This window comes from Anguilla anguilla, chromosome 5, assembly GCF_013347855.1.
Source record: "Anguilla anguilla isolate fAngAng1 chromosome 5, fAngAng1.pri, whole genome shotgun sequence".
NCBI classification, from domain to species: Eukaryota; Metazoa; Chordata; class Actinopteri; order Anguilliformes; family Anguillidae; genus Anguilla; species Anguilla anguilla.
The window spans coordinates 54,677,496-54,691,493 of NC_049205.1; the positions used below are offsets into that span (position 1 = coordinate 54,677,496).

At 39.0% G+C, this 13,998-nt stretch overlaps 2 protein-coding genes across 3 annotated transcripts; one reads left to right on the forward strand and one right to left on the reverse strand.

Annotated features, from left to right (window-relative positions):
• Positions 1-982: 982 nt before the first annotated feature.
• LOC118227756 (cytochrome b5-like) lies at positions 983-5,148 on the forward strand. Its single transcript, XM_035418605.1, has 5 exons — positions 983-1,388; positions 3,317-3,445; positions 4,217-4,243; positions 4,346-4,380; positions 4,876-5,148. Exons 1-5 carry the CDS (start codon positions 1,203-1,205, stop codon positions 4,949-4,951), a joined length of 453 nt encoding a protein of 150 aa, XP_035274496.1. The 5' UTR covers positions 983-1,202; the 3' UTR covers positions 4,952-5,148.
• A 2,498-nt stretch (positions 5,149-7,646) lies between these two features.
• On the reverse strand, positions 7,647-11,489 carry si:ch211-260e23.9 (tumor protein p53-inducible nuclear protein 2). 2 transcript variants are annotated; one of them, XM_035418603.1, is made up of 4 exons: positions 11,338-11,489; positions 9,422-9,601; positions 8,989-9,142; positions 7,647-8,795 (listed from the first exon to the last, which is right to left on the reverse strand). In XM_035418603.1, the coding sequence occupies exons 2-4, from the start codon at positions 9,555-9,557 to the stop codon at positions 8,579-8,581; spliced, it is 507 nt and encodes a 168-aa protein (XP_035274494.1). In that variant the 5' UTR covers positions 9,558-9,601; positions 11,338-11,489; the 3' UTR covers positions 7,647-8,578. The 2 variants fall into 2 exon arrangements, with proteins under 2 accessions (XP_035274494.1, XP_035274495.1); XM_035418604.1 differs by having other exon boundaries at positions 11,390-11,485.
• Positions 11,490-13,998: the final 2,509 nt, after the last annotated feature.

Consider the following 13,998-nt stretch of genomic DNA (forward strand, 5'->3'; position numbering starts at 1 on the left):
ATTCAAAACAACATTAAAAGTCAATGCTTATATACAGATATATTCTTTAGTTTTAAATTTTATTATAAATAATTTCAGCCTAATATTTTACTTTGCCTTAAATAACTAATGTAGGGGCATAAATGTGTCAGAACCATAAATTTACTTTGGTAATCAAATTGGTCATCAATCAGTCAAAAATATACTTGAGATTATTGACCTTGAAGTACCAAGGAAACACATCTATACAGATAAAAATGTATTAAACATCTCAATAGGCAAACACATCCTTGGAATGCACATTACGGAATTAGCCGTCGACTTTCATCAGAGCCAGAAAATAAATTGATTAAAACGGTCAAGCAAGCATTTCAACAGGCTAAGCATGTCTGATGTATGCAAAACATCAGATTTGACTTGACCTTTCACTTAATTCACAATGTGGTTTGACATATATGTGGCAGGCTACTCCTCCTTTTAAAGATTCAATTTCCAGGCACAACAAAACGAACAAACTAATTAATTGCACCGTCTTTACTAAATCTCACAAGAGCCACACCGCAAACTAAAATTACTGGAACAAATTGCCACACGACTGATAATTCACTATATTAAACAACAGTTGCTGAATGGAATTTAAGTGTTGAAAAAAGATGAAGGAGCATTTTTTAGAAGTAAAAAGTGAGGTAGCGAACATTTAGCAGAACTCTGGCATGTGTTTAACTTAGTCACAGTTTAGCAAAAACCAATACAACTGCCTAATTTGAAAAAAGTGCCCCAATACAACTGTCTAATTAAAAAATACTCCATAAGTAACCCATTAAACAGAGTTCAGAGCAAATCCCTCCTGAACTTTCGACATATACGTGTTGAACTCTGGTGATCATCAGTGAGCGCTTACGATTGGTTAAATCTTGGAACATTTGTTGCTTACTGGATTATATCAAACGCCCCTAGACGTTTATTGGTTTATCATACTACTCTATATTCATTGAGTTTTTTTTACACAGGTCAGCTGATGAAATGACATGGCATCGGGCCGGGTGGGAAAAGGTGTACAGCTGAAACTCTGAAAATCTTTTATTTCCACGAGACAGAGGCCTGGTGTGTAGTTAGCTAAGCCAGTCGTTTTAACGAATACCCAGCTCTAAAGCTTGTCGGTCAGTTATTTAAGGCACGCATTGGTGAAGCCCAACTAAGACGTATATACGTGGAATATCGAAATGGGAGAGGAAAACCACATAGAGAAAGCAGAGGAAAACCACACAGGGAATGCTAACGGGGAGGTTGTTTCGGAAAGCGGTGAGAAGTACTACTCACTTGAAGAAATAAAATTGCACAACACGAGTAAGGACGCGTGGCTTATAATCCACGATAAGGTTTACGACATCACAAGTTTCATGGAGGAGGTAAGCAGACTATAAATGCCTATCGTGTCTTGTTCGAATTAGTGTTACTAGTTAGCTTGTTATTTCACCACTGTAAGTGTAACCATAGTTACATGGCCAGTTAGCTAGCTAGCTACAATCAAGGGCAGTCTTGGCAGGAGGCGTTTAGCTACGTGCCTAATGCTAACTAGTGTCGACGAGTCGATGGTTTTGAATATAGGTAGTGCTTAACTAGCATGCTTGCACCCAATTTGGATAGACTAATTCTTATATATCGATAAGTGACTTGATAAAATATAAGGTGGTACGTGCTGGCAGTCAAGCTAACTTTAGTAGACTATCCGTATATAGCATCGCCCATGCCTCTCGTCTCTTAGCGAGGAAGTGGCTCGTTGGCTATCGTCATTGATACAGTATGTCATACAACAAGCCCATTAATTTACCTAGGTAACGTTATTAGTTAATTTAAACTAAATTAGGTGATCGGTAGAAAGACTGATGAATGCATTTACGTAAATTGCTCATAAAATATTCTAGAGGAAGTTTTATTCAAACTCATGGTAGCTTCTAGTCTAAAGGTTGTTTGCTAATGTGTACCTCTAGGTCTAAAACAAACATAATCGCATGACGCTCTTTGTCTTAAAAACTGAGTATAATGTCCGAATTTATAGATGTCCAGTTCGCTAGATGTCCAGTTACTTTTTTACGTTGATGTAATAACAACATTAGTTATCGATACTGCCCGTTTACACTTTAGCCACGTACGTTGCTGAGCTAATTTTTCGAACTGTAATTTAGGCTAGCTAGCTAAATTAAGACTAATCGAGTTCGAATTTCGATTGCATTAACTACTTTTTTTATTTTTTATTAAAGGAGGCTATTTTGAGGAAATTCGTGTCTAAGATTAAAAAAAAAAAAAAAAACTTTTGCCAGAATCACTTATAGACTGAAGCTGCTAAAACATACCTCATGGCCTTTTCTTAACATCATATTTTTGCAATGACAAGAAAAGGATTATGCCACAACTTTAGGCTACATTTCCATACATTTTATTCCATTCATACAGGCCAGGGGTACGAGAAAGCAGCAACTTTACATGCTCAACGATGCAAAGTAACAAGCTCCATACTTCCAGTTCCAGTTGTCCAATTGCAGTTCACTGTCTTTCTGTAATGATATTGACATGTGCTGACTATATCCGAGATAACGCTGTATCTAAATGGAGTCATTCTTGATCTTGTGATAGGCTTGATCTTCAACTTGCAGGCGTATGTGAAGCCTTACTGGTGTCTTTTGGGCATCCCTGGATTTTGTTCATATCAGTGTTGATGTAGGCTGTATAGGGAGAAAGCTTTTGGCTGCGGTGGTCAGTGACATCACTCTCTGTAGGCCTGCAGTGTGGCAAGCAATGTTCATGTGACATGAATCTGCCACTATGGTGAGCGTTGGTGAGCCCAACGTCCAGAGACATGTTGTGAAGAACATTACAAGTACAGTGAGAGCCGTCCCTAGATTTATTTTTTGGCCCAAGGTGTAAAACATTATTTGTGGGCCCCTCCAAAACCTTGGCACAAATGTCTAATCCACAGTTTGTATTTTGGCAGTTTTACTATAGGGTGCGAAGCTTAGCAGTGCAATTTGTGAATCATAGAATCAGTTGTTCTGAGTCAGTGTGTAATTGTTAGCTGGAAAACATCAAGCAGTCCTGTGTACACACAGTCAACACAAAATGTTATTTTTTCTTTTGCAATTTTGATGCATTTTAATGCAAATCAGTCATCTACTGTATCTCATGGGATCAAGCTTAATTTTAAAGTAATTCTGAATTTTTGAGCATTTGCAAAGAGAGTGTTTGGCTGGCCAAACCAGAAGCTTTCCCTTGGTTTAATCCCATTGAGGTCAGCTTTTGGTTCTGTTTGTGCTGGGATGCTCATTTCTGGTGTCTTCAGCACCCAGGTGGAGAAGAAGTGTTGCTCGAGCAAGCGGGTGCGGACGCCACAGAGAGCTTTGAAGACGTCGGCCATTCCACAGATGCCCGGGAGATGCTTGAGCAGTACCTGATTGGCGAGCTGCACATGGTACCCGCCCATTTCTCTTGGCTGTCGATTTTTACCAATAATGGTGTTCTTCTGCAGAGCACAAAGTCTTTTGACTGGTCATTCAAAAGATTGCTAACCAAACTTTCTTGTCTGATTTATGAATACTGTCATATAAATGGTCTTCAAAGATCAATTTGTTGCTAGTAATGTTGATAGTTGCTTTAGACAAGATCTGGGCTCTGGAAAAAGTTCAAAGAAGAGCAACCAAATTAATTCCTGGTATGAAAGATAAAAGCTATGAGGAAAAACTAAAGATTCTTAAACTTGTCAGGCTTAATAAAAGGAGACTTGGGTGATTTGATATTGAGGCTTTAAATTCATAAAGGGGATCAACAAAGTGAACTACATATGATTCTTCAGGTTGAGTTCTGTTAGTAGAAGGAGGGGACATTAGCAAAAGGTAAATTCCAATACAGACATTAGGAAGAATTTTTTAATGCAGAGAGTAGCCAATGTATGGAATAACCTGCCAGGTCATGTAGTAGAGGCAGAAACTCTGGGGATTTTCAAGACTAGGCTTGATACAGTGTTCGATACTATCTAGTCTGTAGGTAATCAGAGCACTCGTTTAGTTAGAAAAATGGCAAGCATTGTTGGGATGAATAGCCTGTTCCTGTCATTATGTTATCTGATGCACATAAAATTGTAATCTAAGTATATTTATTTCTATCTGTTCTCTTGATCATGAGGAAGTTGATGGCCATTTATTATTCTCCTATATACACTTAACCTTTTAATACTTTTTTTTAGGATGACCGCAGAAAGGAAAGTAAAAAGGTAAGACCTAATACTATTTGTGTTTTTTTGCTGTGATGTAGTCAGCCTGATTATGTAAATTACAATGTTTTTTTTTGTTTGTTTTTTTTCTTTCTCCATAAGGATGTATTCATTACAACTTCAGGAGGAGAGGGCAGGTAAGTTTAAAAAAAAAAAAAAAAAAAAAAAATTGGTATTCGAAAACAATGACATTGGCATGCCACCATATTACACAGACGAATGGAATTTTAAAATAACCCTAATCCCCATTTACATAACCTGCCTCTTTAACAGAGTGAGAGCGAGAGAGATGCCTTCCATTCATGTCATAAATAAGGCATGCAGCACTGACTGACTTTGTAGTAACTTGCTGCATACAGCAATGTCTGCCTTGGCTTAAGTTGGTTCACTGACTGACAGTTTTTCTAATGTTAAAATTTGCTTCAAGCTCCAGCTAAGGATCAGTAGTCTTTTAACCAATGTAGGGTGCCTGCTTTTGGTTTTCCGTGGAATGTGTCCTTCATTTTTTATTGGCTTTAGAATTTATTTGCTTGTTTCACAACCTGTGCATTATTTGCTAGGGTTTTTATGTATATGCTGCTTTTCTATGGCTAATCGAATGTTCATCGCCTTCCCTCCCTCTCTGCTTGTAGTGCGTGGACCACGTGGTTGATACCCACCCTGGCCGCTGCCGTGGTCGGCCTGATGTACCGCTACTACACCCTGTAGCACCAGTCCTCCTGAACGTACCGCGAGCAGACGTACCACACCCGTCGTGACGGGCCTTAAAATCTGACCGTAAACTCTTATGTCCGGACCCACAATGCAATGCTGATCTTCTGATCCCTCGCCCCGCTGGTGAGGGGCGGGGACAAGGACGACATCCACTCGCATCCGCTCCAACCCCCCCTCCCCCCCCCCCCCCCCCCCCCCCCCCCCCCCCACATCCGCTGTAACCCAACCCCCGCCCTCGACAGAACAGGTAGTGCTGGAAACCAGCTGCTCTGCCGCACGACCTGTGCTCTCTCCTGCCACGCTTTCTGCCCCACAGCGACCCGTCTTACTGAGTCACATGGGAGCAGTCAGTCCAGCGGCTTAGTGTGCGTGTCCTGTTCCTAGCAACTGGTTCCTCAACTTTGGGGAAGAGTTGACAGGCTTGTTGGCTTTCATTGCTGGAAAGTCAGGAGGGATAATTAAAATGGACTAAAATCAGGAATCACAGGTTGTATGCATAAAGGAAAATACATTTTTGTCATTGCAGTCATCTTTTTATTGTGGGGTGCACAATATGTTTTTGCCACATCCTCTTAATATATCTAAATGTCTGTTGAGTGTACAGTTCAGTGCTGGGCCCTTCATAGTGAGTTTTCAGTCTGTTTTTAAGCCTTTTTTCATGTTAATTTTATGACCTTGTTCTGCAACTGGAAATAAGGTATGCAAAAAAGAAGGTCAGACTCGAGGTAAAAAGATTAATTTGAGGTCTGCCATTCAGTTATAATCATGCTCCTCCGTGGGAATTGCAGCCAGCCATGTTTAAATCTTGCTTCACATTCCACAGACATGTAAGATATCTTGCACACATGTTGGAGGAGTGTCCTTTAAGTTTACAAAAAAGATATTCACCTGCGTCTTGTATTGTTCCGGGTGTCATTTAAATGTTTAATTATGACAGTTTCCCACTTTAATTTAACGAGCCTTGTCGAAAACTTTTTAGATTTGTACAGAGTACCTGAAAGAACATATTATTGCCATTGAGTTTGTAAAATTGAGTGAGTATGAGGTTAAAAGTAAATTAAAAGTAATTCTTAGTGTGAAGTTCTGAAACGATGATATCTGGTAATGCAGGCCTAGACGTTGGCTGTTGGGGAGTACTAGTTTTTAGCAAAAACCACAATTTGAGGTTCAGCAGCTTTCTGAGGTACCACCTTTATGGTGAAAAAGGATGCACTGTTTGTTTTTCCCTTCTGTTAAAATGAAATAAATGTTGTGCTGTAGCTGATTATCTTTTGCATTTTAGACTTTTAGATTAATGTAATTGATTTATAACTTCTTGTCAGTCTTTGGGGAACAGGAACCATATGCCCAAAAGGTGAAGCAGCACCAAACCACAGAAGTGATATGAAGTGGTTTTTACTCACACTAAATAAGTAATTGTATTAGTTACATTTTCATCAAATATCTTGGAAAATAATATTTAAAAAAAAATAAAACACTGCAGCCCCGAGGCTCTTTCAGATCAGGGTTCATAACCCCTATGCTAATCAACACTGGGGGTTCAATCGCAGTTACCTGAGCCCAAGTGTATAGCTGTAATAAGCTACAGTTAATAGTTCGCCCAGAATGAGGCCATACCAAGATAAATATTGGGCCTGTACAGGAAGGAAGAAGTTATTTTGAACTATGCTTGGAGCAGCTGTAAGGATGATGGGTACTGTGCTTTGAATGAATTGCATGGTTGAATTAATGATCAGCTGCATCTTTATACATGCTTAATTGAGTAATTTATGCAAAACCTGCTTATAATATGAATACATGCATATTGCACAGTATGTTGAATTGTCTCTGCAACAAAGAGAAATGTCTTTCTTACACACTTTTTCAGTATACATTGAATTGTTTATGGGGGGCACCAGGTTGCTTTAATCAGGTTGGTTTCAGTTTTGTTGTCCACATGAATTCATACTTCCATTATTGGTTGTAAAAGAGCAAATAGCTTGCTATCCATTTAAACAAGGCCTCAAACTCAAACTTCATCTCTGTTTCAGATCACAGCGCATACAGAACGTACTGTATTGTCTGTGTGTGGTGTGTGGCACATTTTAAAACAGGACAATGAGCTGATGTTTTTTAAAGATACAATTCTGTTTACGATTTGTTACAGCTGTTTGCTTATCACCAGGTAAAAATGGTCCGTGATGTATTCACGATAGAGAAGGTGCACTGTACGGTCTGGTTGGAATACATTTTCCTGCATTTGTCACTTATGTTCATTTTATAAAATGTTTGAGGTGACTGATGTTTTGTATCTTGGCCATTTCCCTCTGTTTGACATTGAATAAAACTGCTGTAACCAAGTAAATTATATGAAAATGGAACTCAGGTTGCTTTTATGTTTATGTTTTAAACTGAAGTTTGTCAAAAAAAATTTTTTTCCATCCATTACTTTCACCAAAAATGTTTGAGGTCTGTTGTGTTGCTTTCACCATAAAGCTCATTAACATTTTTACATTTATTACTATACAAAGTAATTTTATAATGGGTTATGCAGCTTATCTATACACATTTTATTTACCGCACACACAAAGATTTGCTTGGAATAAAGTCAGCATACAACCTGAATGGCCAGTATCACTACAAGACCCAGAACAATCAACGTACTCAAAATGCATGGATGTAATGAGTGCATTAATTCAATAAAAACAACTTGTCTAAGCAAAACACATTTATTCTTTTTTTTTTTTTTTTTTGGTTGAGTATTAAACAAATGCATACTCCAATACAAAAATCTGAATCATTTAGTAATATGTACAAACAGTTTTTCTCTTGGCAAGGTACATATACATGTGTACCAGTGGCATGTACATAAAAAGCGAACAAATTCTGCTGTCATTACAGTAAAAACAAAGGTAGTACACTTGCTCATTGAAGGTACCTGTCATCAGTACTCCTTACGCACCATTTGTTTGTTTGTTTTTTTCCCTAAAGACAAAACAACCCTTACATATAAAGATAAAATCACAACATATTAAAGGCAGTAGTGTAATTGTACAGTGAAATGTATTAAAGAACAATAATTTGAATATTAGTCTGCATAGGTAAGATCAAATGTTTCTTAAGCATTATTATGTAACAGTACATACTTTCATATGATGATAATGTTAGAAAACACAAAACAGAAAAAGAAATTTCTGCCATAAAAGGTACATTCCACTCACACAACTATATATTAAGTACAAGCTGTACCTTACATATGTCACTTCTAAAAAAAAAAAGCATTACAACTAAATTAGCTGAAAATTATTTTGTTCTAAAGTTATACCTAGTAGCTTTTTGCAAATGCTGAAACATTAGATGCATTTTACAAACATGCTGTATGAATTTCATCGTAACAAAATAGTGGTTGACAATACTGAGTAGTACATACCATTTTTATGTGTGTGTACTCAAAGTTTGAGACATACACATTTAATTTTGCCCTGTTCTGCTTCCTTGAAGTATGAATGGTGGCCCTGTGCCATCATTAGCGCACTGAGGCTAAAAAAAGCGTGGTAAATCACAGGTTGACTATCAATATCCATATCCATATCCAGAGGCACTCAGAAGGCTAGCTCAAGTGGTTGGGAGGACAGAAGGGATTCAGTAGTTATAAAAACGCTGGCAGGGCTGCTTGTAGAAGCCGTATCGTTTCACGGAGGGGCAGAAGCGTGTCTTGGCGAGGTTCTGCCTGCAGAGGGCAGTGTGGGTCAGCGACCTGCGCTCCACATGCACCCTGGCTCTCTGGACTGCGCGGAAGTGGTCGGCGTGCTGTAGAATGCTGCCCCTGCAGGGGATGGAACGCCCAACCGGCACAGGCCTGCACAGGGTGAAAGAACGCCGTCAGGCTCCTCCCACACGTCCCCTCATGAACCCCCCGAGTTTGGCCATATGATGCAATCCCGGCACACTAAGAAGCTCGAACCTCTGGCCGTTTTTACGCAAAGGCTGCGGTGGTTGTGTCACTGACATTATTGAATATTTTGGATTTGAGAGCCACATTACTTGCTCACCTGGCAGAATCCTCGTCTTCCTCTCTCTCTTCATCAGACCCAAGGTCATCATCCTCGCTTCTCTGGCTGCTCAGTTGGTACACGGACATACTGGGATGTTCGATGAGCAGATTTTCCAGGGGGTCCACCTCGGGCGGGGCCAAGGCATTCCCCTCTGTGTACACAACGCATCCTCAGCACAAAAGTGACTACCTTATCTTCGATAAACTCAAGTGTTTATTTCAGACACTGTTGATCATATATTTTCCAAAGCACAGACCAATATCTCCTCTTCCAAATTCACTGACCGATGAAGATAAATTTACAGTCTCGGCTTTGACCTTGAACCCACTACCCAGGCCCTTATTTCAAGACTAAATAAACCTAAGCAATTTTTCCAACATAGTTTGGGGATCCCCCCCCTCCCAGCAAAATTAGAATTTTGTGTTCTCACCATGAACGTTGATTATGACCCAGTCTCCCTCTTCAAATTCGATCAGGTCTTCACAGCTTTCGTTGTCCTCAACATCATTGACATTTACAGCATCCTCGTCGCCGGCTCCAAGCAGGGCAAGGACTTTTCTGATCATTGTCACAACGGCTTTTCTCCCAGACTACGGGTCACAGTAAAGCTCTGCAGAGCAGACAACAAAGGAAACAGGTCGCCCTCTTGTGGTACATTTTGAAAAGGTACATCACACAACATTCATATAGGGAACATCAGGTACACCATTTATACCCCTTACATATCTTTAATTAGACAAATGATATGTAAAATATAGCATGTTGTGTGTAATTAATACACATTAAAATGTTGGAAAGCGAAGACGGATCTTAAAAGGCTTCGTCTCCACCACTGAAACTAGATCCAGCAGCAGCTTGTATAATACCCCTTGCAGCAGAACGTAACATGCTGTACTTTATTTTTGACCTGCTAGCCAGCACTGGTCAAGAATAACATGGCTTTGGCAGCCCTCAATACTTGGTCTCATTTTTCTCCCTGGAGTTATTTTTAAACATAAGCAATTCCTATCCTAATTTAGTTTGTTAAAATGAATGAATGAATGAGTAAATAAGTGAGATCAAACTACATATCTCTCTCTCTCTCTCTCTCTCTCTCTCTCTCTCTCTCTCAACATCAAGCAATAAAAAATATGTTTCTTTCATTGTATTTCTTAGCTGTGTCTATATTTGGACATGGCTTATTTTGCTCCCCTTTTCAAATAAATATGAAAAAAGATTAACTGAGCAGTTGTCATTATAGGACATCAGATCATTAGGGACTTTCTGAATATGTAGATCGAGCTTTGCAATTCCGATTTTAATTGACCGTGATGGAATTAAAAAGGGGTTTAAAGTCAAATAAATAAGTTAATCAATTAATCAATAAATTATTAAATAAGTCCCATCAGAGCATTGACGTTTCCGCAAAGGCAAAGGCCACTGCTGTTACTTCTGTTACGTCTGTTTACCCAGACACTCCGGATGTCTTCGCGCACTTGAGACTGTCTGCATGTTTGGTCAACAGCTGATAACCAGCAGATGCAGCATAACAGCGAGCCAATTACAGGGTGCTAAATATTTCAAACAACTAAAAAAAATTTCGATATTCATATATAAGAAAAATACTGCTGTACAACAGCAATAACCTTTGGGATCTCATAATCGACAACCATAAATTAACCTACTGTTTTTAATGGGATTTTAACTCGCTCACGTTTAAATCCTAATTTAACAGTTGGTAAAAAGGTAATAACCCGTACTGAATGCAGTTTACTCAAATAAATGCATCTTACGTTGAATTGTATTAAATTACACAGATGTGTTTTTGTTTTCAAGATTATATAGACAATAATGGGATGCGTTAGTGCTGGCCCGGGCATGCACAGGGCACTTGGCACCTGTCCCATAATGGAAATAAACAGAGTAGACCTAGGCTGTCACAGGCTCCGAACTTGGACAGGAACGCGCGATCAGCTGTTGCACTGGTGACCTTTCATAAAGTAATCAGTGGGCGTCCTTATGAAAACTTGAAAGAAAGAAAGTAAAAATCGGCAATAAGTAGGCTATGCAAGGATTGGATTAAATGCATTGTGTCTACTATCATTTACAGCACCACTCGATGCGTAGAATCAAGATGCAATATCAACAAAAAAATAAATGATTGTCATGAACAACTGACATGTCGACATTCAAGAGCAAACTGAACTATTAAAGACCCGGAGTGTTTTTTTCCCCCCCGAGTCGTTTATACTAAGCTGAACTAGACAAAGAAAACAAGCAGCAATACAGTTGACCGTGTAGCCTACATAAGGATGCAGACAATAATGTGCACACTTCTAAACGTAGGAAACGTAACGAATCAATTACCTGAAAAGATGAGAGTGGGTATTTTGTTGAAAAGTTGTATCCGAACACTTACATTTCAGTGTTCTGTTCCCATGCACAGTATTGAGCTTCAGGACTTGTTTGTGAACAGTGTTTTGTGTCGGTGCTGTCGTCACTGGGTTTTAAACATCGTCACTTAATCCCTCCTCTTAAGGCGGAGCATGCACAGGAATGAAATTATGGGGATGTCCTGTACTCTTGCGAGCTCAGCTGATCTAGAAATGGGACGTTAAATGGCCAAGCAAGATTTGTCGTGTGTAAACTAGAGAGCGTAAGATGATCTTAGATCCATTGTTAAATGCTTAAAATTGGCATATCCGCGCCAATTTTATTGCGCATGCCCTGCCCATTCGTTGCATATTATTTTTTTGAACTTTCGAACAGGCAGTGCTCGTTATAGCTTGGGGACTTTTGTCGTTGTTTACGTTAACTCTTCTTATTTTTCTCACGGTTAATTAAGTTCTCTTGTCGCCAAAACGATAAATCAGATATTAGCCACACATGAAAATGTAATTTAAAAGCACATCACTCTGTTGGATTGATTGGGATTCTTGGAGCAGGTTATGGAACAGGCTCCAACGACGATTTAAGAATACATTTTCTATTCTTTTTTTTTTGTCTTTTGAAAGAATCAGATGTTAAACAATAAAAACTGTAGATCAATTTTCGACAGTTTTTGTCCAAAATGACTAATTGTCTGAATGTACACTAAACACTGGGAATAGTTGCAATTCGATCATATCAATATACCACACACTTTGGCAGAAGTAATAAAAACACTTTGTACTGTTACCAAGGAGAATATCCAACTTTTTAAATTTAATTTATACAAGTTTAGTTTTGCCAAAATACATATAATGCTTTGCTTTCAGGCCAAAGTGCTCAACGTTTGTCTCATCAGACCCCCACATCACCTTCTTCCAGAAGGTCTTAGGATCTGTCACATGGCTCCTGGCAAACTCCAGTCATGAATAAATGTTGACCTTTCTCAGAAGTGGGTTCCATCTGGCCACTCTCCGAAAGATGCCATATCTGTGATGTGCTGAAGAAATCGCTCTCTGGATAGTTTCATCAATATCAGCCAACAACCTCTGCATGTGAAAGACCATAGTTTCAATACAGGATGAATTCTGGCACTGTTGAAACTGAGTGAGATTACAGACACTACAGGGATCTTTCACATCATTGACACTATTAGGGTTTTTAAAAAAATGTGTTCTGCAAATATATTTTTAATCATTATGATTTTAAAATATCATTATAATAATTTGATATTTCAGTTATTTTTATTTCCAGTCATGTTTATATTCAGTAATGATTTTGCATGTTATATTTTCTTTTTTACTGACGTACTTTTCCTTATGATTCACAAATCGCATATCTTGAAAAGCAGGTGGAGGAAAATTGGTGAGGACATGATCATAACTCTCAGTAAGATGTTTTGTGAACTGATGTTTGGACAGAGTGATTTATCAGCTCTTTCTGTGGCCTCCAGATAAGCGCGTGCATTGCTGAGCACGCTATGGCAGCTGAGGGCAAACAGACTGCAAGCTTCAGGCAGAAGTGAGTTCATTTGCCAGTGTAGGCTGCTATGGTTACTGATGAGTATTGACTCAATGAGACTATTTTGTCTCATTAAAGCCTTTGTTACCCTTGGTTGAGGTCGTAAAGGTGCATCCAGCAGGCTTGGGGTTTACACCATTCTACCAAATGCACAATATTTTCTTGCAGGGTAAAACTGGCTTTTGCCTGAGTGGTGTGCTTTTGTCTGTTCATGGGTTGATTGAGGTCAGCACACAACTGGGATGAATAAAGAATCCTGTTTGTGCCGCCTCTTGAATATGGTGAGCCCCAACCCATTGATGCTTTTACACCCTCTTATGAAAGTCCCAGGCCAAAAACACACAAGAATACACTGTGTTCCTGGATCACAGTCCGTCTGGTTGGTGGGATTTGTCAGTCTTTCACTGAATGTTTGGTTAAACAATTTAATCTGAAGACAAACATGGCTGCTCCCACAAGCAGAGATCCTCAGTGATCAATGGTCAATGGAACTTAAATGAGACAAATTAAATCAGTGTCCTGTGGTTTAGACAGTATTTTAAAAATAAACTGACCTTGCTCTTCCCAGCCAGGTATAAATAACTAGGAAAATGACTATAAGGTGCTGTTCTCCACTGTTGAGTTTGCACCACAAGCAGCTATACTATGAACTTTGTCCAAATGTCTGGGGAAATAGTTAAAGAAGGTAGAAAAAAGAATAATGAAAGTGATCATTCTAACTTCAGAAAACAGCATGGTGGAAACTGGGATTTAGAAAAGTTCTTTAACTGCCAGATATGACAGAATACGTGGTTAGTGTTGATTATAGACTGTTGTAATTCAAGTTGTCTTCTGATCCTTTGTGTGGTCTTTTCCTGATTGTACTTTCAAAAGGTTGCTAACACGTTGCAATATTGAAACTACAACGGTTGTCGCGTGCAGGCGGGCCACTTGAAGCGGGGAAACTTGAGTGGTGGTTGCCAGAATACAACCGTTGTTGCAGTTTCAATGTAGCCACTTGTTAGCAACTTACTTCTTTAAAAGCACATACGGCTTCGAAATTCGCTGTTGAGATATTAATGGGTGTAATTTATCTCGTAG

Coding starts and splice junctions, on each gene's coding strand:
- LOC118227756 (XM_035418605.1), top strand. CDS start 1,203: ATGGGAGAGGAAAACCACATAGAGAAAGCAGAGGAAAACCACACAGGG. Junction 4,244..4,345: donor GCAGAAAGGAAAGTAAAAAG/GTAAGACCTAAT, acceptor TTTCTCCATAAG/GATGTATTCATTACAACTTC. Junction 4,381..4,875: donor ACTTCAGGAGGAGAGGGCAG/GTAAGTTTAAAA, acceptor CTCTGCTTGTAG/TGCGTGGACCACGTGGTTGA.
- si:ch211-260e23.9 (XM_035418603.1), bottom strand. CDS start 9,557: ATGATCAGAAAAGTCCTTGCCCTGCTTGGAGCCGGCGACGAGGATGCT. Junction 9,143..9,421: donor GGTCATAATCAACGTTCATG/GTGAGAACACAA, acceptor TTGTGTACACAG/AGGGGAATGCCTTGGCCCCG. Junction 8,796..8,988: donor GAAGACGAGGATTCTGCCAG/GTGAGCAAGTAA, acceptor CACCCTGTGCAG/GCCTGTGCCGGTTGGGCGTT.